This window comes from Bombus vancouverensis, chromosome 3 (assembly GCF_051014615.1).
Source record: "Bombus vancouverensis nearcticus chromosome 3, iyBomVanc1_principal, whole genome shotgun sequence".
NCBI classification, from domain to species: domain Eukaryota; kingdom Metazoa; phylum Arthropoda; class Insecta; order Hymenoptera; family Apidae; genus Bombus; species Bombus vancouverensis.
The window spans coordinates 1,515,402-1,537,790 of NC_134913.1; the positions used below are offsets into that span (position 1 = coordinate 1,515,402).

Below are 22,389 nucleotides of genomic sequence, written 5' to 3' on the forward strand. Positions count from 1 at the left end.
TAATATTAACAATAAATAGTAGTACAGATGGATCTTACGGATAGTGAAAAACGAATGCGATATTCTTTCATTCGAGAAAATGCAAGAAGTGAGTGTTAAAGTTAGAAAGATAAATATTAATTAGTTTTCCTTATAATATAAAATTTCAAACATTTAATTGTATTTTTGCAGGATACGGGGGTCATATACCATACGGATATGCGCATTTTGGAAAAACAAACGTTCCAGCTACTAACAGCGCCCTTTGCGATTTTACATCTGATTATCGAAAACGACAAAGTACAGAATGGGCACCAGTAACAATTTCACGACCTGATCCACCTCTATTAATTCAACCCACTACTATTTACCACAAACATGTTGGTATGCTTCCAAATTATCTTGGACATGTTCCTGGAGAAACATTCAGGTAATCATTACTTTATTATTTTATTGTGCTATTATTTCTATTTTATGGTTCTTATTTTAATTTCTCGTCGCAAATATTCCGAAAAATATGGAAAATATAAAAAATTGATCTTTATACATTATACACATGTATATGTATGTATACCTAAAAAATTTTATTTAGATATTAAATATTCCATTTAGATTTGGCAAAACTTTTGGAGCTGACACTAAAGATGCGAAAAGATGGCTCCGTGGTGATTTCTCTGCATAAAATATAAAATATAAGAAAACAGTCTTATGCATAATAAAAATTTAATACAAGAAAAATAACAATGTGTTTGTGCAGACTGTATATAAATGTGAAAAATTACCCATTGCGTATCATAGCAAAATTTAATATAATTTAAAATAACTTTTAAAGATAATACCTGATATTTAAGTAATTGGACAATTTTCTATGGAAATGCTAAATTTTTTATCTCAAAATTATTAACTATAGATAAATATAGTTATTACTATTGCTGATCTTTCCATTTCATTAAAATATCAGCTGCTTTTTTCAAATTTTCATCTTTCTATGATAAAAAAGAAATCAATTATAAATATGAAGAAAAAGGAGCTCGATATTATCTATGCCAAATTTGTTCTTACCTTTATAAAGCAATATCTTACGTTATCTTCCCCTAAGTGTTTATGTTCAGGACTATAAAATACAGATGGGGGAATTCCTTGAATTCCAACATTTTTCGTCATCCATTTTGTGAAACGATAATCTTTATTCTCATCTGTTTCTTCTTCTAACCGTACTTTATCTTTTAAAGCTGACCAATTAGCTACCATAAAGTATCCTCCTTCGGGAATTGTTGGAATCATTCCTACATCGCTAAGAAATTTAGCCATATAATTTCGTTTTGGTAGCAACTCCTTAGCTAAACTCACAAAATAACAGTCAGTTTGACCAAATCTTTCTAATTCTTGTTCGAATCCAATAGCCACAGCCTCCTACGAAGTTAAAAAATATAATTTTAAATAATTCTAACAAGGTACATTACAATAAATATTTATTTAATAATTCTATACATACTTGAGTTGGTGTGTTACACGTATATACACTATTTTGATGAATAACTTCTAAGTTATATAGTAAATTTTCTGGACCATAGGCCCATCCTATTTTCCATCCAGTAACACTGAATGTTTTACCAGCAGATCCAATAGTAATCGTACGTTCGTACATATCAGGTAATGTTGCTAAAATACATTCATCATTTAAATAAAATAATTAATAAAAATGAGATTAGTACTATCAAATACCATTACCAATTCTAACATGTTTATATGGCTCATAAACAAGCCATTCATATACTTCATCTGACACAACAAGGGTGTTCCACTTTTTAGCCAAATTAGCAATAAACTGTAATTCATCTAGAGTGAAAACCTTTCCCACAGGATTATGTGGAGTGTTAATGATTATTCCTTTTGTTTTTTCATTAAAAAGATTCTCTAATTCTTGTCTGTCAAATATCCAATCTGCAGAAGAAAGAGATCCCTTTGTGCTTTTCTTTGGAATACAAAATACATGATGTAAATATGTATAAAGAGCTTGCATTTATATCAATAGTATACATACTTCGATAGTTTACTTACTGGTTTTAAGGCAATAAATCTTGGAATTCCTCCAGCAGATCTAACCATAGGTACATAACAATCAAAGAAAGGTTCAATAATTATCCACTCATCACCAGGGTTTGTGTGACCTTGGAACGTAGCATATAATGCTTCATAAGCACCAGAAGTTACAAGAACTTCCTTATTTGGATCCAAAGTACGGTTTAAGAGCTTCGAATACAATTTTGCAATAGCATTTACTAAACGTGGGTGACCCTAAAATGATAGAGTATATTGAAAATTTCCAATCTATAAATAAGATATATAAATCTACATAAAATATTTAAAATCATTGCAATTAAAAATGAAAAAATTCAATAACAATATCATGGATATGATGAAATAACTAATGACCAACATTTAATAGCTCTGGAATATATTTATTGTGTGTTTCTTTTTAAAATTGGAAATACTTACAAATCCTCTGGTATATTGATTTAATAGAGGATTGTCACTTGTAGTTGCAGCAGCCAAAGCTTTAGTTATATTTTCTGGAGCATAAAAATCTGGAAATCCTTGTCCTAAATTTAAGGGCTTATATTTTAAAGCTAACTGAATATATTCCACCCTAAAATAAAATTAATTAAAAATATGTATTTATAAGTACTTATATATATGTTTATGTGTATTAAAATTTTCAATACATCTCATTGTTGAAATGTTATTTACCATACTGATTTATCATTGCCTTTAAAGCGATCAGGGAGATCAAATTTACTCATCATAACAGAATAACTTCGTATATTTCTTAATGTGGGTAGAGAAAGTAACACTTTAACAGTTGTAGACAAAGAAATTTTAGTAAACATCTAAAAATAGTCACAAACAATGAATAATAAAATAATGCTATACTTAGTGATAAATTTGTTGCTTTATTACCCTAAAATTTTATATTAAAAAATTATATAATAAAAAATATAAAATGACGTATAAAAGAATTGAGAATACTATACTTAAAAATTATGATTTTATATTTACATATTTTAAGTACAATTTTTTTCATTTTATTAGTTACATGTGATAAAAAAATCTAACAGGTAGTAGTTACAATAAATTAGTGTTAAAGATAGTTCGTATAATGTTAATACATGAGGGTACCTCGGACGTGCATCAAACAGCGTAAAAGAAGTGTTATATATTTTTAAACATTAATATTAAATTATAAATTAAAATATTATTAATCTAAACATAAACATAATCTGATATAATTATATTAAATTCTTACCAGATGACATACATTAACGTATAATGGTTTACATTACCAACTGTACCGAGTAGAATTACGTATAATTGGAAACTTACAAAATATGTATTTGCAATGATGAAACGATAACTACGATCATGGTCATTTCTTTATCAAAATAGTATGCTTATGCAACAAGTTGTTTATTAAAAAATAAAATTTCTAGATTTGTATAGTAATTTTACTATGTGTTATTGGTAATTTAGTTATTACACTAACTAGTATTATAGTAATATATTTTAATCAGTTGTACGAACGTACAATATTATTATTAAACAAAATTAGTCCATTAATATGCTACTGAAGAAATGATAATTTAATACAACCTTAACCCTTAAACTGCATAGGTGGGTATTGTATGTTCGGATAATTTTGACAGGATTAAGAATTTCTCGCAAGGTAATAGATAGAAAACCCTTTTTCTTTCACCTAAAAAAAATTATTTGGCAAAAATTCTATGATAACCTTAATTTAGAACATTTAAAAATGTTATATCAATTTTTGGGGGATTTTTTAAACAAGTGTTACCTGGTATACAAGTATTACTGAAAATTGCATCGAACATGAAAGACCCACGTTTATAGTTTGAGGGTAAACAAATTTACGGTCCAAAGATTGAAAATGTTGAGTATTTTAGATATTTAATATTTTATACAAAAAAGTTATAATCTTCATCTTTAAATCTGATACAAATATAAATTAAGATAAAGATATAAATCATAAATCACAAACTATATACTATGTATATAGTATAATGTACATACTATATGTAGCGTAGTATTTTACTATTGTACATGTATAATATGTACATTCTAAACTACGTAGTAGTAAACTACGTAGCAAATAATTGATAATTTCTTTCAAAGTAAATCAAGGTAATTTAAAATGTTTATTTGAAACCGTGTTTGAAACACAAACGAGATACGAAGAACATACAGTATTTGAAGTGAAAAGCATTTAAAGCTGCTGAAAGCTATATCTTGTGATAAATTTACCTAACTATGTTTTTATATTTACCTAACGATATTAAGATAGTTTAAATTGTAAACAAAGTCGGTAGTTTGAAGGTCTAGATTTTTGTGATTTCAATTTATGATATGATTTTATCTGTAATCATAGTTACGTGCAAGAATAAATAATACTCATCGTGACAGTATTTGTATAATATAAGTATAATCAGGTATAATATAAAAATTTTCTGAAATATAAGAAATACAATTAGAAAGATATTGGAGAAATATTATTAAGAATGACGCAATCTCAACAAATAATTGAGGAATTATATGATTCTTACACAAAAACTGCTGCTAATGTTATTGTTTATTATGGTAAGTATATAAGGTTAAGTAATCCAATTCATAATACATATCTATAATCGCCCATTACCTCAAACATCACAAAAATATTAAATAGTTATAAATTGTAATGGTTACAAAAGATTTGGAATATCTTCTCATTATTCTTGATTGATCAAATTATCGTAATAATATATGATATAAAAGAATTTAGTCTTTTCATCACTTTACACTTAAAAAAGGTAAATTTAATACTCTATAATCACGTTTAATTTGGTTATATTTTTATATTTACAGAAGGTAATGAAATGGACGAGAAGTTAAAAGAACTAAAATGTATAGTAAACAACAATAGCGTTCAAGATAAAAAGTTAAGGTTATTCAGGGAAAGAAAGAATCAATTATTAAATTTAAATAATGATGATGATAATGATGACAATCATATGGAGCAGAGTGATACTGAAAACCGCTTGAATGTAATTACAAAATATAAATAATTATAAAATATATTTAATGATATTAAGAAAGTAATGTATTTTTAACATTTTAGGAATATAGACTAATTCTCTCTAAGACTGATAATGACACATTGAAAGATGATAAACTTATAGAATTTGATAAACATGTAGAAGCACTGCTAGGTACATTTTAATTTGTATATATAATAAATACTTTATGTCAATGATAACATTTTGAATTGCAGATGGAGTAGCACAGAAAGAAAATGATACAGATGCAGAAATACAGTTAAAAGGGGGCTATGTAAATGTAATTGACCCAATCTCTAAGAAGAGAATTGTGGATCCTGTGAAGAATACTATATGTGGTCATACTTATGATCAAGAAAGTATTATGCAGTTATTGAAAATTAATAAGAAGACAAGGTAAATATTCTACTAATAAAGTTCATGTTTGTCACTCATGAATAGTTTTAACTATGCATTGTATTTACAGGTGTCCTGTTATAGGTTGCAAAAGTACAGAATTTGTACAACTTTCGCAACTTCGTCCAGACATTGTAACGAAAACATATCTAGAGAAACATCCAGAATAAGGTTTTGTGATAAATGTATTGCAAATTAAATATTTAAATGATACAATATTTTGCAACATGATGAATATAACCTAAGATTTAATGTTTACACATCATTAAAACAAAAATAAAAACTGCACATGATGTTTCATATATCTGAATACAACACGTGATTTAATGTGGCATATTTCGCATTGCAAACATATTTTTGTGATTAAAAACTCTGTAAGAATATTGGCTTAGAGCCAAATCATTGTTATGAGAACTTATTTTAGGTAACAAATAGCAATTTAAAAGTGTATCTTTTAGAGTAGTATAGATATAGCGTATTTTTTATCAAATAAATTGAATGTATAATTTATGTTTATCAAACTATTATCAAAAGAAAATATTTTTATATAAAAGATTATAAAATAAATTTCTCATAAAATTTCTATGTCTTTCATATTTTTAGAGAACAATGTATAGTACACATAGTACCAATAAATTATTGAAAACGCAGCAACTTCAAGTAACTACATATTTGTTTGTCCCGCAACTTTTATCATTATCAATCTATGATGTTAACGTTCAGGCTATGTTTATACTTACGTTCTTATCAACAGTATTAATTCTTTCTCGTGGGAAAGCTCGTCGTATCGTTGACGGTCTCAATGTGGACAGCAATAGTTGGGATCCATTTTTATTAATAGGCAAAGATTTAAACGAATCGCCGAATTACGATATAACACGCTGGGTACGGCAATTGCATCTGCAACAATGTGCTTTCGTAGAAATCGGAGAAGGATTTTGTGCTGTAAGCAAAAAATATTTCATACAAAATATTTTCTTTCTTGTAAACAATTTCAATACAAAATGTACTTTTGCATAATAGAAACAAAGAAAAGGAACTATTTTTATAACTGTGCAATAGTTTCGAACTTTGAAGAAAATACTTTAACAAAGCTTAAACTTTCATGCAATACAGTTCTATTTAATATTTAGTTGTTCGTCGAATTACGTAGCATACCTTCCGAATCAAAAGTTCTCGATAGTTCTGGGGTCGGTGAATTTTTCCTCGGGATTTGCCCTTGTTTGACTCTTCACACTTGGGATTTGTGCTCACCCGAACTGGCAAGACAGAGGAAAGCTGACTGCTCTTTTAACGAAGCTACTCCATATTCAAACACAAGTGCAAGAGTTCACAGGCGATTATGCGATATCACTTTGCTCGTCGAAAATATTTCAAGCTGTAACTGTTCCATTTCTCTAGCTGGCCAAGAATTGTATAAGACCAAAGGTTACAATATACTTTTACTAATGAAAAAATTACAAATAAAAATTTTGTGAGAAAATGTACAACGCAATACACGAAATAAAAATTGTCCACGATTTAAATATTTATTATAAGAATAATGTTTAGGATTTGCAACGTGTTTTTTGAATCCTCTACCAGAAAGTTTGTGTTCACCACGTGGGGTTTGTGGCATTGCACAATGCACCGCGACCACAATCAAAGGAATACACACCCCTCAATGTGCCTCGAACTGTCATCAGAGACAACCAGTACTGTTATTTTATTTTAAGTAATGTAAAAGCTATTACACTAATAATAGTAAATTACAGTAATAATTGAATGTTTGAAATACTTTAAAAAACAGGTTAAGAATACAATATCTTTTCCTTTCTTTCTATTGGCTATAATTTAATTATAGTTTCCTAAATTTGAAATTTTAAGTTCTGCGAAGAAATTGGGCCTTCAACTTCCATTCCATCGGAAATTAACTCTTTATGGACGGGATGGTCCTCTCCAAAATGTAATAATACTTGTGGTAAAGGATTTATGGTAGCTATTGCATCGTGTCAAGATCAAGCAACGTAAATAAAAATTGAAGTTAACACATGTATAATAAATGACAATTACAAATAAGTTTAAATAACGTATTAATCTTTCCCATTAAATCTGATAACATATCACACAACGTGTAGTAGATACTCATATTCATATAGAAAGTACACTAAATTTTTGTACATTAATGTTTATCATTTCTGCCAATACACGATGGTGTATATCGTTATATTTCTCAGAGGAAAACCAGCCATAGACTGCATCGGTCCAGGATCGTTTTGGTGAGCCAACGTTTTTTTGAGGAAGTTCTCTTGAATTTCTTGATCGTGATGAAAGGTGTGAACTTTTCTAGCTGCCCAGATAGCTTCGTTAAATGTTACTGCGAGGTAAACATCGTCGATGGAATTATGAGAGCGGTCAGGTTCACAGAACCTTGCATTTCTACCGAAGGGTGTATCTTAAGCAACACTGGAACATTCACTTTCGAAGGAGAACTTGATCCTGATAATAACAACAACTTGGACGAATCTTATGAGAATGATGCTCGTGAAAGATTCGAAGGTATTAATATTATAGTATATGTAGTACTAATAGTATCAAAATTGAAAATTACTGATTATAAACTAATAAATGGTTAATATTTATTAACAAATAATAAATTTTATGCCTTCAATAACTTTAATATGATGTACATACATATATTATGTTCTTCCAATATAACATCTCTATTTTCTATAAATTTATTTAAAGACATTTATTTTTACATAGATTAAATTTTAATATTTATTAAGATTCATGTATCATAATTTTATTTTCATTTTACAAATTTTGTTTGTTTTACAACGATCTACCATAAATTACCAGTTATCTCGGTATTTCATTTTCTAGACACGTTGTGTCCCTCGGAATCAGCGCGAGCGATACAGCGTAATCTCTTATATGCCCATGCTGCTGATCGTGAGGATGAATACGTGTTACGCGAAAATAGACTGGCAAATAAAAACTTTAAACGCAACCGTGGAAATCGGTCCGTTCTGAGAAGTCGATTAGGCGATGATGCCGACTATGCCAACCAAGACGAAAACGACGATGACAATGACAGCGACAATGACGACGATGACGAAGAAGGGATCGATAACAAGAGTGGCGTCGACGATGAAAAGGGCGACGAGAATGACGAAGACGAGGAGGACGAGGAGAACAGAGACGAGATGGTGAACGAGTCGGAGGCAGCGCGTTATTACGATTACGGTTAGTACTTAGGCATAAATCTTTTCCTGGATTTTTCTAGATTGGGCTCAAAGGCTCCGCGAAGGGTCGCCGGAGCCCCAGAAAGCATATTCGAGAGGCAAGGTTCGATTATGCGGCGATTGCATTCGAGGGTAAGCAAGAGATCAACGAACCCGAGAGGAAGGGTTCTATGAAGATCAGATCCGTTACGGAGGACTGTGAGGATGAATCCACGGAACCACTGCAATATTATGATTATGGTGAGAAAAAATCGGTCGGAGAAGAATAATTTTCAGAAATTCTTACCTTTGTTGCTATGTGTCTTTTAACTTCTAGAGAAGATGTTTTTAGATATATCCATACCAGAAGAAAAATTTTCTATATATATATATATATACATAAGATAATCAATCAGGGTTTAACCCTCTGTATTCCGATAATGTTTATGATTTGAATTTTCAGCAATTCCAGCATACTTTTATAGTATGACTTTTTGAAACCACGGAGTTTAGAAAAAAAGGTTATAAATGTGTTTATAAATTTATTTATATAATAGTCTTTATGAATTTTCTATTTTCTTAGTTCTGAAAACGATATAAGAAAAATTGTTTTCATATTATCAATGTCTTTAATATAATACTGCCAATGTTTTTGTACAATTATAAAAGATCATGTCAGTATTTCTTTTATAAAAGAAATATTCTCGTTTTTAGTAATTTCCTACTATAAAAAATATCTTTTATCAATTTACCACTATTCAAATAATTACAAATTTTTATAAGCATATATATTTGTTGTATGTTTCGATCAAAAATGTATGAAATCAATAATATTTAGTATTTTTTCCTTGTCTATAATAATTTATTATTTTTTTCTAGAATCCGGAAATACATCATCCGGTTTAAGAATTGGACTCGCCTTGGAATTGATAGCATTGCTCATTTTATTCTGGTTTCTTGAATGTTAGCGGGCTAGCAGAATAAAGATAGAAGATGACTATTCTTAGTTCGAAGAGAAGTAATTAATCCAAAGTAGAAGTCGTTCTGCGACAAGGAATATATATAATTAAATGAATTCAATAAAATTATAAGTACAAAATTTCATAGAGTGATATATTTATAATCCTTATGTTTATGTATTTAGCGTATATACATTTGTACCCCTACCGTAGATCTGATTCCTTTAGCAGATTTGTGAATTATTATTTTACTGATGAGTAATGTGAGATCAAATGATTCGATCTTCTTCTAATTTCAGATAGCGTACATAAATATATGACTTTCTTGTATTGTATATCTTCAAGCAAATCAAAGAACCAGTTAATTACAATATTTATTCGCTGCAAAGTTCCTACATGTATTTAGTACTGCGTTTTTGATAGCTACTTTCACTATGAATTTAAATTACCCGAGAAAGTGAATCCTTAACTATCTCACAATGAGTTTTCTCCCAATCTTTCATGTCTGTCGTAAATCTTTAGATATTTAGAGTGTTTTCATTATAATTAGTATTCGATACATTTTTACTATATCTGATAAATAAACTGCAGGTGTTTATGCATTTACGGGAAATTTAAAAGTGTAAAAATGTATAGAATGTAGATACATAATGTGCAGAAATATCTGCAATAATGTGCTCTCTGTAATATTTAGTGGACGGAACAAATCACGTTTTCAGTTCCATTTGTTTTGTCCATTTGTTCCATTTGTATTTGTATTTGTATCCATAAAAATATGAAGTCGCATAAAAATCCGTAATCTATACAGGGTGGTTCGTAACCGGTGGTACAATTGGCTACACGGCGGTCCTACATGAAAAAATAAGTCAAAAATATGGAAAAATATGCAAGAGATGTATACATGAGAAAATAAGACAAGAATGTAAAATAAAATATTTTCGTTTAAGGCTTTATTTTCAAGCCCATAAATGTTGAATATGTTTAGTTAAAAACTGGTTTGATACACGCGCATCATACACTTTCAAGTTTATTTTTGTCGAAAACACATCTTATGAACAAATTTTACTCTATATTTTTAACTTATTTGCATATATTTTAACTTATTTGTAGTTCAATTCTTGCCGCCAGATTATTTATTTTTGTTCAGAAACGTGAAATTTGAACGGTATATGTACATCCTCTGTGATGTAGATGTAGAGTAAAGAAGGATTTTGGAAATATGGACCTTAAAGGAGTAAAAACAGGATAAACTCCTTATCCAATGAGTTATTAAAATTGGGAATGTGAAAATCAGCAAACAAACTCCTCATTACAAATAAACAAATGCGTTTCCGACCGTTTTTTGGAAATTCAACTCTTAAATGGTATTCAAACAGAGAATAATAAACATAAATTGTCATAAAAATAAATACTAAGCGGGTAAATTCGCGCACGGGCAGCTAATATAGTAATAAGTGAAGAAAAACAGATTACGTACAGCACAGTGAAAGCACAATTAATTTCTGTATAATGGTTTCTCATCCGTATTTAAATTTCGAGTATGAAATCTTTCAGCTTCAGCGAAATGTTCAATCAAGAATGTTATTTGGGATATTTATAACGTGTAACTTGTGTACACACGCTGAAACTTAGTATTAATTTTGCAGAAATTTAGAACTAAGGTAAAACTGAAATCAGATTTCAGGAAGTGATAAGTGAAAGGATTGTGTTTGTTTCGCGTTGAAATATATGTGGGAGATTTTAGTCAGCCTGACATACATATTTAGCGAAAACGTTTACTGTTACCTCAGATTTTTACATAATCGTTGCCTTTACCATTTATTATATGCTATTGATAATTTAACGAAAAATTTTCTGATAAAATTTAGGGAACTCAACAATGAAACATCTGTGTAAGTGTAAATATTTCTAGATTCTCTTATCAAAAAGTCATTCATAACTGAAAAAATAATTAATTGATACAAGTACATCTGTCTCCTTTTAATCGAAGAAGGGAGGAATTAGCTGCGAAGGGGCATAAAGAGTCTTTAATTGGATCTGATCAACTTAATTAGAACAATTCATGCGGTCGTCAACCGTTTGCCCAGAAATGAAGCATATACATACATACAATATATGTAATGAGAATATTTCACCATTTCTAAATGTCTATTATAGATAAATCGATTTGTAACGCAAAGTAACAATCGTTCGGGATAATGATCATTGGGATGTGACACAATTTTCAAATAAATGAATAATCAAAGAAAAGTTCATAGTGGTTCTTCGGAGTCGGATATTACTTTGAAGGAAACAGAGAAGCTCGGAGAAGCTCATCATTTCATCAGAACTTGCTGCCAAAGTTAATGATATTAAGAGTGTTACTTTTAGGAAGAGAACTCAATCAGTTAGCAATAGAATTACAGAATAATATCACATCACTTGGAAGGCAAAATTTCGAGATGTTATTCTGTGTTTTTGACGAGCCTTTTCACAATGGTCAAGTTTGAAAAGTAGAAGTTGCTAAAATCTAGTATTAGGTAACAATATAATAGTATAATATCTAGTAGTAATGTAGATATTTGAAAATTTCCATAAATAGTTTACAAACTTGCGAGAAAATACATATTTTCTACGAATTACAGTTACATGGATAAAATATTACCTAATCGAGCAAGTTGTTGTAAACTGTTTTATTTTTGCTTTAACAAAATCTGTATGAATAATAGTATTATTCTACTATTTAGGTATTATTCTATTATTTTATGGTGTTATTCTATTATTCTATTAATCAATCCTTGTATGTAGTATTTGATATTCAGGTAACATTTGATGTCTATCTAATCGGGATAAAATGGAACCATTAATTTACTTTCTACTAAGATTTAATTAGTTATTTAATAACGTTCCTACATTTTAGTATGAAGTCGGAAAAATATCATTAAAATAGAAGTAGAAACGTAACATATTCGCATATCTTACGATATAAAAATATTTGCCATACATATCGAAATTATTCCGTGATATTGAAAAAGAGGGAAAAAATTAAATAAGTCTTCTTCAAGGTGCTTCGATAATTAATTACTAACCTCTATTTTAATAGTAAGTGCCGTTATTTTCGTTCTCATGCTAGGAATTCATTTGTATATTTCCCACTCTGACTCTGAAAGATGCTCTGAGAAGCGGTTGCTGTAAAAATCACTACATTGTGTATTGTGTATACGTACGTAACTCGTACTCCATTTTACAATACCAACCTGGTTAATGTTTGTAGACGAGTGTAATTATCTATTTACTATTCAGCGTTAATTCATTGTATATCATATCATCATTCTTTGATAATTTTATGAAATATGTATCTTATGTATTATTATGAGTTTTTCACTAAGCATATATCATACATAATTCATAAGAAATCACTTTATGAAATCATCAGCATCCTCGATTTTAAAAATCCTTAGAATTATTATTTTGAATAATTAGAAATAATGGAAATAGGATTTGGAAATTTTTGCTCTTCAGTCAAATAGAAAAAACTAGATAGAGAAATTAAATTATGTAAATAAAAGGACACATCTGACGAGTATAATAAAAATATTATACTCATCAAAAGATGAGTGTAGGAAATATCTGAATATGTACGTGACACTTCAGACATGAGCAACTACGATATCATATGAGAGCTGATTTAATGAATGACAGCAACGTGTAATATAAACCTGTTGTTCATAAATTGAAAAATTAATGTCAACTAGAAAAACTAGTTTTGTAAGTATATTTTTCCAAGCACTTCCTAAGTAGGTAATGTTGCGCGCGCATCGAACGTAGGCTTTGATTAGTTGTCAATTCCACGCAATTATTAATTCAAATATGACAGACCACAAACTATACGTTTCGGCATAAATTAAAGAAGAACAACGTTCGAAACACTTTTCTTTCCTTCCAAAATAGACGTATTACAGCTATGTTGTTTACCACCATAAGCTACACCATTTGCACCTTCCGCAACGATTTACGACTTGAATCTTTCGTTGTATAGTCAGAGACTGGGTTCGGACGATTGATCATGGTTCCGTATCGGCGTAAGTAACGCGATATCCCGCAAGGAATGTTTGGTGATACCTTTAAACGTGAAGTATTGTCGACAGCGCACGTAGGACTTGACCTCGCCGCGTCAATCCATTGCCGTTCGGTGTCAGTGACCTGCCTCAAAAAAAGAAACTAAATTCCACCGGACAACAGATAAGTGGCCCCTGGCCCGTTACATACCTGCTCCTCTCATCACACATATGGCCACGAGATGGATCCTGCGATCTCTCGAGTTGAATTCAGAGCCGCCTGTCGTTCGTTTCGATGACTGGATCGATGTACCGATCGAACTTTCCTTTCGAAAGAGGTTACCCGTTAGAAATTCGGTGGAACGAAGCATTGCGTCTTCCGTCATAAGATGGTCTATGTCTTGCGTAAAACATGACAGATCATTTGTGATGAACATCGTGCAGTCGTATTTGGTCACAATATTTATATCGGATATTGAATTATGCAAGCCTTGCAACATATTTTTATCGTCTTACTTCATTGCATATGTGTGTCTGACTATTTCATTTAGTTGCTGATAATCTGGATGAAGAAGGTAATTGTTTGCTATAATGATTTTATATAGATAGCAAGTATTCAGATATAATGTATTACACCGATTGATCAGCTGATAGAGTTTATATCTATATCGTAAATAATAAAAGAATCTTTGGCTCTGTCGTGAATACGATCAAAATATTGACTCACAATATGAAAAACAAAATATTCTAATATTAGTTGTTTGCTAATTATGTAGATAATAAAGCGCTACAAAAAAAATATGAATCATTTTTTTTCGACGATTTATTAAATAATTTTTCTGTTCTACGCTGAAGATGTCTTATCACTGGATAACACGTGTTATCACAACATATGTTATCATAATATATAATATAAAGTATATAATAATTTCATTTTACCGCTGAGTTTGATTCATATACACGTTGATTGTTTTATTTTGATAGGAAACGTAATGGTATAACAGGTATGACTAACTCTGTTATTTAGATATCTGATTGTCCTCATAAAACAAATCACAAAACATATCGCTTAAGTCGATTTTATTGATCACGATTCAAGGCAATGTTTGTAGTTATGTATTCAGTCGCTCGCAGGTCTATTGAGTTGTGTATGCAGATCTATGTAATAAATGCTGGTCGCGTATGCATAGTTAACAACGAGATGTTTCGTGATAACAACGAGATATTTTGACAAGCAGGTGGCCCTTTTTCGAAGCAAAATAACAAGACACGTCAATGGAAGTGTAATATTTTGGCGCGTATCTTTGTACCAATTTAAGATAAATGGATAACACGAGAGGGAACTCTATATATCTTGACAAATTGTCCTATCACTAAAAAATTTTAGAAATGCACATACTGTTCTCTCGTTTTATCCAGTCGTTTTAACGTTACATACCGGCATTATGATAATAGAGACCGGAAAGTTATCCACGGTACATGTTGTATGTAATACCAGTGAGTTTCTTTAGTGTGTTTATCCCTCAGCGAAAAGATATTTTAGTCGATTTTCCATTTAGTCCTGTTGCAATCTCTTCTTCCGAATCATGCGTACCGATTTTCTTGGTCATGAAGCGGTGAAGCATTGTTACGCGAAAGGAAGAAAAAGGATCAGCTCGAGTATATTGGCAGAAAGAAAGCGACTTTTCGTGTTCCTTTATGTTGTCCAAATGTTAAATCGGTACGAGAGAAGAAGAGAAGAAACTGATCGGTAGCAAGCCGGCTTTACAAACACGTCCGGGGGGCCCCGCGTAACCAGTTTGTGATTGGTTAAGCTGTGTACCACGTGGCGGCGTTGCGCGGGTGGGGATTGGCCAGCACGGCCGCGCTCCGCGGGCGAAAGCAGCGAGTTTTGTTCTAGTATTTACCCCGCGGTGTAAAGTTGGCTCTCGCGCTCTCCGGTGTCCTTAAGCCTTAAGTCACGTTCCATTGTTCGCGTCGTTCCTTCAAGATCCTCTCACACCGTAGAGAATCCCTGTTGTTCTATCGCTTGTGCTTTTTAGTGGTGAACGCCATACGAATTGTGCGCCATGTTCGCGCCGCGAGCAACACGCGATCCACCGGCTATTGTGACAAGTGATACGTTTTTTTCATGAACAAGTTGGAGTGTGTGCGTTTAAATCCCATTCTGGATTACACTGGCGGTGTATGTGACTACGTACTCTTGCCGTTAGGAAGGCAAAAGTCCAGTGGTAGTAAACGACGAGGCGAAAGCACGCTGTGGGATCGTGGAATGTGCGCTGACAGGTATCCACCACCGCGCCGTCGCACTCGGAATTCACTATGCGGTTCTAACCTTTCTCTCTTTCCTTATCCTTAACTCGTTACTTCCGTCTCACTTGTAACAACGTAAGACTTGCGTGTTTACGCGATCGTCCACCTCTCTTTGCTCTTTCCTTTCTATCTTCTTTTACCTTCATTCTCTTTCTCTCTGTCTTCTTTCATTCAATGATCGCTCTCGCGCCTGCGTTGCGTCGTGGACGCTTCGCCACTTTTGACAGCTGTCACGGTTCAAGTGTGTACAGAGGCAACTCGTTTTATTTTGTCGGATGTCGATATAGAGGAGAAACCAGCGTATTATCGTTCATTATACTTCTTTCTTCTTTTTCGATATATCTGTGTTCTCGTAACGACAATTCGATAATATGCCAGTTATGATTCGTGAAATATGTTTTATTTATAGTTATAGTTGCAATTTCATTGATAAGATTCGAAAATAAATTAGTTAATTTAGATATGTGACGTACGTACGTTCTTAGTAGCGCTAGCTGCATAATTGCTCAAATTTAAGGCTCAATAGAGTATGGCAAAGTTGCGTTACATTTACGTTATAGAATTAACCAGCTCTTGATATAGTAATATAACTAATCTATTTATGACGTTAATCAAACATCTCTATTTCTACAATGGACAGAAGGATTAATTTTTTCTTGATAGATGTTAATCATGCGAATATTGTTGGATTACTAAACACATCTGCAGCATAAAACGTGTTATGTAAAGTGAAAGTGGCTACAGAAACGTGTTAAAGGTTGCGATGCTTGATGCAAAATCATATATTGTAAATCCAGGTTATTGAACGCTTGATTTACCCTCTGCTGTCTTATCAAAGAAACAAATAATCTATCATAAAGTAAATGTTCCGATATATTTCCTCAAAAATTAAGGAATCGATTCGAAACCAATTAACGGAAGTACCTAGCGAAAAGATTTTATCGAATACATTATTCTTAGTTCTTGGTTCTTTTGTCGCTGCGCGTTTGACTGCCGCTTTTAATGCTTTTGCTTCCATACATTGTAGTAAATTAAGCGGTAACGTGTAGTAAGTATGTATTTGGTTGAAACTATTAAATAAAGAATTACACGTGACGTGGCAAGTGGAATGAAACAGTTCGTATCCTTTTTCTTTGAGGTTGTCCTTCAAGGACAACTAACAAATGTCACGAGAATACTGCACAATCTGAGACAGTTGAATTAAGACATTTGTTTAAGTTAAAATGTTAGTTAGCTATGTTTTAAGTAAATTTCATATGTACGTCAAATATGCATGATCAGTCGTTTTGTAGTAGTAATTATATCTGTAAAATTTGTGTAGTGTAGCAATTATTATGTCGTGAATGATTGATATCATTATATCATCATGATATGACTACGATAAGGAATCGACCGATAATCATTATCTAAAATTAGATGCAGTAATTAATTTACCTCTAATGTTTTTAGCAACGTTACAGAAAATTGTTTGAATAAACCATGAAATAATTACTTTTGAAGCAATAGGCTCTGATAGATATTGATGTATTCTTTTTGCTTTGAAAGATAGTGAAGCATTAATGTGTTGCGGCGTTACGGAATCATAGTTCAGAATTGAAAAGTAGTTGCAAGAGTAGCAAATTTATCGCGTTGAAAGTAGTGGGTAAAGTAATTTATCATTCATGTTTATGGCAATATTTTACGGATGTAAAGTAGATATTTTCAATTTAATTATAGTTTTGTTTCATAAATTGAGGTGTGGAGAAACTGGTGCGTAAGATAATAATTGAGAATTACTGCCGTAAAATGAAAATGGTGCCTAATTTATCGTTCTTTATATATTTCAAAAAATTATTCAAAATAGAAGAGAGAAGATATATCTGGTTCTACTCTACTAATAAAATTATTACAAAGAAATAAAAACAACAGTTTTCTTTTGTTGTAGAGAAAAATGTAGTGCTGACCATTAATATTATATATTGTAGACTACTAGTAGGAAGTTATGATTACAACATGAATATGCTAATCGATTCATGGTCAATATTTATATTAAAATCTTACAAATATGAAAAAAGATTCATGAAATGCGTCATTTTTTCACACTATTATTTTCCTAGATTTATTTTTACAGTCCATATAGTTAGGAAAGGGTGCGTTATGCAACATGAAGCAAATTGTATATATACCCTGTCTAAGTTCTTAGAGTCCTTTTGTAAATTTAAAGGATCTTGAGCATTCTTTCTTCAAATGTAACAATTCTTGTCCATCTTGGACAATTTAATGACCACTCAATCACCCGCATTTGACCCTATCTTCCATATAAATACTCATCAGCTGATTGTGACAAATTCTATAAAGAGCTACTAGGAACACACTTGTTTGTACAGAACTGCGATCCGCGTTGAATTATAGCAACTGATCGCATGATCTAGAGAGCACGTACCATATTATATAAGTCGAATGACGCAAAAAGAACGTCAATTTAGAAAATGTTTTTCCATCCCGTGGTTTGTATCGGGTATCATCCCATACGTCAGTACTCTAGATCGAGTACCGTTTAAGCACGGTATTATGCGCTCCGGCATCCTCAATCGTGACATAAAACATTGAACATTCGCTCAAGGATCGTGCGTGCATTTTCACCTGTGGCTTGTGCATTTTCCGCTGAGTCTCACGGTAATTGATACAATTGCATTCAACGTAACTTGGTCATTAAGCGAAGTAAAGTAGCATCTTTTAAAGAACTGAAAATATCGAACGGACATTTTCTCGTTATCCGTTATTTCTTTATAGTTTCGTCTAATATTCTCCTTTTTTCCCTTTATGGACGGTATAACGTTTCCTTTTCTTATATCAGTTCTATTGTATTTTTATTTTCATATAACTGTATTAAGTAAACCTTCCGTCTTTCGTGTCAATTATAGTGTTTTGTTTATCAGTTATATTATGTAGATCTTTCAGAGATAAATCTAAAAATATTATCACACGATAACCATATTTTGTACAAAACGTAAAGATATTGTCCTCGTATCTGCCGCTATTGAACATGAACCGACGATATAAACAAAAATAAACTAATCTTGATGAATACGTGGACGAAATGTGGAAGGAGTTGCGCTGGAGGAGAATGATTATTCCAATCGTGGATCGATATAATAAAACGCAGCGATAATTACAGACGACGACGAGATATTTCGATTTCTTTGGGAAGTGGATTTTCTTTTTCAGCGTCCGGGCGTTATGAAATTACGAGCACGCGTATCGTTTTTCAGCTCGTCCAGCCGCAATAAAATTTCCTGGTGCTTTTGGCGATGTTTCAGGAAGAGAGAGCCAGCGAGAATCGCCGAGGGGCGACAACCTCTCTCGATCTTTATCCAATTACGCATGCGTAATTTCTGCTGCGCGCGGAGATTCCGGCCGCGTCGCGTTGCATCGCGTCGTTTAAATCCCCGGCCCGCGGTAATATTTAACGTTACACCACGTGCAACAAGGTAGATCCGTCGTCGTTTCTTTCGTGCAACATCGTGTGTACGTGTACATACGTGTACTTACGAGCGGCCAACGGATTCCTTCGTAGATCTTTACGGTGTTCGTATATCAGTGCGTGATTCTTCGAGGTTGATCATTACACCCACGCGTTTCTTTCGCGCGAGTATTGTTTTTTAATTAAAACACCGTGAAACCTCGATTTCAGTGGGCGGTGAGAGGCGCGAGAGTAAATCGTTTCACGGTCATCGTTGAAGGGATCTGCGCAGAATCGATCGAATCGAAATTGCGTATTTGTTTAAAATAAATTGTATACGGGGTCTTGCAGCTTGTTGTAAACAGTTAGAACGCTTGTTCTGTAATTTAGTTTAATTTATGAAAAGAATTTTATTCTTTTGCGTTTAATTGCGTTAAATAATTTTGCGTCTTAATGCGTTTGTTGCACATTGCTTTAAATAAAAGACATTAATGAACAATTTAAGATATCTAAACATCATGCAATCCTCTATTTTGCATGAATAAAGTCATTACATGTTACTTTAAAATTTACATTGAGTGGGTAATTTCACGATTTGAATAAATAAGTCGTTTATATAAGTAAACATAACAATTGTACACTGACACGAGCTTGTGAATATAAATAATAAATTAAGTAATCATTAAGGAGTCAAATTATGCAAGCAATACAAAAATAATCAGTTATGAATAGCAAAAGCGTAGAAATGGAATTCAAACCTAAAAGTTAAACATACCATTAATGCCACAGAAAATGTACATCATCTGTCCATTTTTTGAAATAACGGTCGTACCACTAGTACCTCGCGTTTCTTTGGAGCAGTTGGTCTATTAACCACAGTAACGAGAATAAATAATTCCGCACCGTTTCGTTATTTGCTGCAAAGCAGAAAATTGCGTCACTGAAATTATACGCGCCACGTAGCTACTACTTACTCCCGCCTAACGATTCCTCTAACGGGCATTAAATTTCACCTATAAAGCGTACTGTTCATTTTCTACAATATTACCGGCTACCCAATCGCCGTTTAGAATTCGAAAGAGCCATTGAAAGTTCCGCGAATCGCTACGGTTCATAAACTACTGACAAAGTCTTCGTGATCATTTCGATTCTGTGCACGCAACACCGCTTCGTAGGTTTAACAAATCACGCATCTTTTCCGTTACGTAATTTCTCGCGAACTGCCTTTTTTCGCTATATTCTCAATCTTTGTTTTTCTTGTATAAGCACATTTTTCATATCGAATTTGAACTAGTTAGTTAAGTTGCATAATACGTGTAGATATTTATATGTAACCGTTGTATAATATGAATGTAGAATATGTGCATACATATTGCTTTTCTTCCTGTGTCGTTCTGTAATGTTCTTATATCGTTCTATGACAGTTACTAAATCCTTCCTTTTATTAAGTGTTTGGTTTCGTTAGATATAACAAAGAGATATTTAAGAAACTCGGAAGAAAAATAGTAGAAATGATATAATCATTAATTTCAGAAAATCGTAGATAAAACTATACCTTAATAGAAAAATTCGGTATGTTTGGGAAGACATTGGGAATTTACAATAAAGTCTTATAGACACATCGATACGAATGTTACGTATCGTTTTCATTTTTTTTAGAAAAAGCTCCTTCCATTTTTTCTCCAAGTTTCTTATTTAATAGAAGCGTCAGAATATGTAAGCGTATGAATGGAAGTGCGTATTCACTGTTCTAGAAAACGATGACTTCGTAGCGGGAAGGGTTCGAGGGCAGAGCATGAGGGTCGGCCAGGAAACGCGGAAAGAACGTTCACAGTTCGGCGAAGCGATTAATGACTGTCAGTCACCGAACACAGCTGGACACGTCTCTGTCTCCACCGGTTGGAGATGAGCACGAAGGAGCTGAATGCGACAACGTTGACGACCACAATGACCACGGCCACGACGCTCACGTCGTCCACGAAGCTGGATGTCGAGGCCGAGGACGACGAAGAGCCACCGACCACGTTCGAAGCATTGGATATGGATCTGGTGAACGGACCGAATCCGTGGCTTCCGGCCTATGGTTTCCAATTACAGCATCGTTCCCATTTTCAACCTACGCACGAGGATCTACGGACTAATGGTTCGTACTGTTACTATTTCACTTTCTATCACCGCTTAAACTTTAAACAATATGCGAGTCTAAACTGTGACCATCTGTTTAGTATTACGTCAACGAAAATGTATAATATAATCTTTCCTCAGATACAAATCAAATTAAGATATTAAAAATCCCGCATTGAAAATTTTACTGTGCTTTCAATATTTCTGTTCTCTTTGCTTCTACAGAGATCGTATTTGAAAAAAGTGAATGGTTAATTACATGTAGATTTCTCGGTTTTTGTTTTACATGAACTTAACATTGATTTGTTCGCATAAATTCCGAGTCACAAAACGAGAATACTTTCCTTCCGTTCTATGATAAAGTAAAAGTGATAGTGACGACCAATACTTTTCGAACCAAACATAGTATCTTTTATTGCAAATTTTATTGCAAACGATTGATCTATTCAAACACGGGAGCCACGAACATTAGTAGAATTAAAAGAATCTTTTACATATAGGTACCTTTACCTTGTTAACAGATCGTTCTTGTTGATACCATTGATCTGGTTGTAATCTGTCGTAAATATTATATTAAACAAGAAGCCTCGTTATTTATTATGAGTTCCAGAAGCCCTCTATTCGTCTACGCTCTAGATATCGACGGAGACTTGTATCATTACCGCAATTTCCATTGGATAGAAAATAGCGCGAGTTTGAATACAAATCGCCTGTTAATGACTGCAGTTAATGTAGGCTACTTTCTATAACCGTGGGCTAACGTGTGAGAGTCAATGAAAAACTATAAATACCAGCTACCTAGGTGTCGATCGTAGTTTTCATACT

The 22,389-nt window shown here is 32.4% G+C and overlaps 5 protein-coding genes and 1 long non-coding RNA gene across 20 annotated transcripts in view; 4 read left to right on the forward strand and 2 right to left on the reverse strand.

Moving 5' to 3' along the window:
• Positions 1-3,423, forward strand: part of LOC117164063 (CIMIP2 protein CG18335) — a 26,566-nt gene extending 23,143 nt beyond the window's left edge. For all 3 annotated transcript variants that reach the window (XM_076617579.1, XM_076617578.1, XM_033346845.2), the window contains exons 6-7: positions 172-409; positions 592-3,423. In XM_076617579.1, coding sequence (XP_076473694.1) covers positions 172-409; positions 592-661 — 308 coding nt within the window. In that variant the 3' untranslated portion in view covers positions 662-3,423. The remainder of the gene's footprint in view (positions 1-171; positions 410-591) is intronic.
• Positions 541-6,361, reverse strand: Kyat (Kynurenine aminotransferase). Of its 5 annotated transcripts, none has more exons than XM_033346842.2 (9): positions 6,224-6,361; positions 2,731-2,870; positions 2,479-2,629; positions 2,041-2,277; positions 1,711-1,954; positions 1,475-1,641; positions 1,042-1,392; positions 819-965; positions 541-653 (listed from the first exon to the last, which is right to left on the reverse strand). In XM_033346842.2, exons 2-8 carry the CDS (start codon positions 2,868-2,870, stop codon positions 906-908), a joined length of 1,350 nt encoding a protein of 449 aa, XP_033202733.1. In that variant the 5' UTR covers positions 6,224-6,361; the 3' UTR covers positions 541-653; positions 819-905. The 5 variants fall into 5 exon arrangements, with proteins under 5 accessions (XP_033202733.1, XP_076473686.1, XP_076473688.1 ...); XM_076617571.1 differs by lacking the exon at positions 6,224-6,361 and adding an exon at positions 3,287-3,424; XM_076617573.1 differs by lacking the exon at positions 6,224-6,361 and adding an exon at positions 3,299-3,413.
• Positions 3,596-6,133, forward strand: LOC117164065 (E3 SUMO-protein ligase NSE2). The gene is made up of 5 exons (XM_033346847.2): positions 3,596-4,632; positions 4,897-5,075; positions 5,150-5,240; positions 5,303-5,483; positions 5,554-6,133. Exons 1-5 carry the CDS (start codon positions 4,554-4,556, stop codon positions 5,651-5,653), a joined length of 630 nt encoding a protein of 209 aa, XP_033202738.2. The 5' UTR covers positions 3,596-4,553; the 3' UTR covers positions 5,654-6,133.
• Positions 6,362-6,994: 633 nt separating the features above from the next.
• Positions 6,995-9,769, forward strand: LOC117164067 (uncharacterized). Of its 4 annotated transcripts, XM_076617580.1 has the most exons (7): positions 6,995-7,489; positions 7,700-7,741; positions 7,813-8,021; positions 8,349-8,674; positions 8,752-8,950; positions 9,153-9,210; positions 9,569-9,769. In XM_076617580.1, the coding sequence occupies exons 1-6, from the start codon at positions 7,455-7,457 to the stop codon at positions 9,185-9,187; spliced, it is 846 nt and encodes a 281-aa protein (XP_076473695.1). In that variant the 5' UTR covers positions 6,995-7,454; the 3' UTR covers positions 9,188-9,210; positions 9,569-9,769. The 4 variants fall into 4 exon arrangements, with proteins under 4 accessions (XP_076473695.1, XP_076473696.1, XP_076473698.1 ...); XM_076617581.1 differs by having other exon boundaries at positions 6,995-7,741; XM_076617583.1 differs by lacking the exon at positions 8,752-8,950 and having other exon boundaries at positions 8,349-8,711.
• Positions 9,770-10,760: 991 nt separating this feature from the next.
• LOC117164068 (uncharacterized) lies at positions 10,761-20,547 on the reverse strand. 2 transcript variants are annotated; one of them, XR_013058123.1, is made up of 5 exons: positions 20,415-20,547; positions 20,216-20,357; positions 13,897-14,247; positions 12,885-13,830; positions 10,761-12,816 (listed from the first exon to the last, which is right to left on the reverse strand). It is a non-coding gene; the product is annotated as an uncharacterized LOC117164068 (long non-coding RNA). The 2 variants fall into 2 exon arrangements; XR_013058122.1 differs by having other exon boundaries at positions 10,761-13,830.
• LOC117164057 (uncharacterized) overlaps positions 15,516-22,389 on the forward strand; it is a 73,386-nt gene continuing 66,512 nt past the window's right edge. For 2 of the 5 annotated variants that reach the window (XM_033346827.2, XM_076617565.1), the window contains exons 1-2: positions 15,516-15,971; positions 21,195-21,583. In XM_033346827.2, the coding sequence (XP_033202718.2) occupies positions 21,346-21,583 (238 nt within the window). In that variant the 5' untranslated portion in view covers positions 15,516-15,971; positions 21,195-21,345. The remainder of the gene's footprint in view (positions 15,972-21,194; positions 21,584-22,389) is intronic. The other 3 variants (XM_076617567.1, XM_076617568.1, XM_076617566.1) reach the window with 3 other exon arrangements.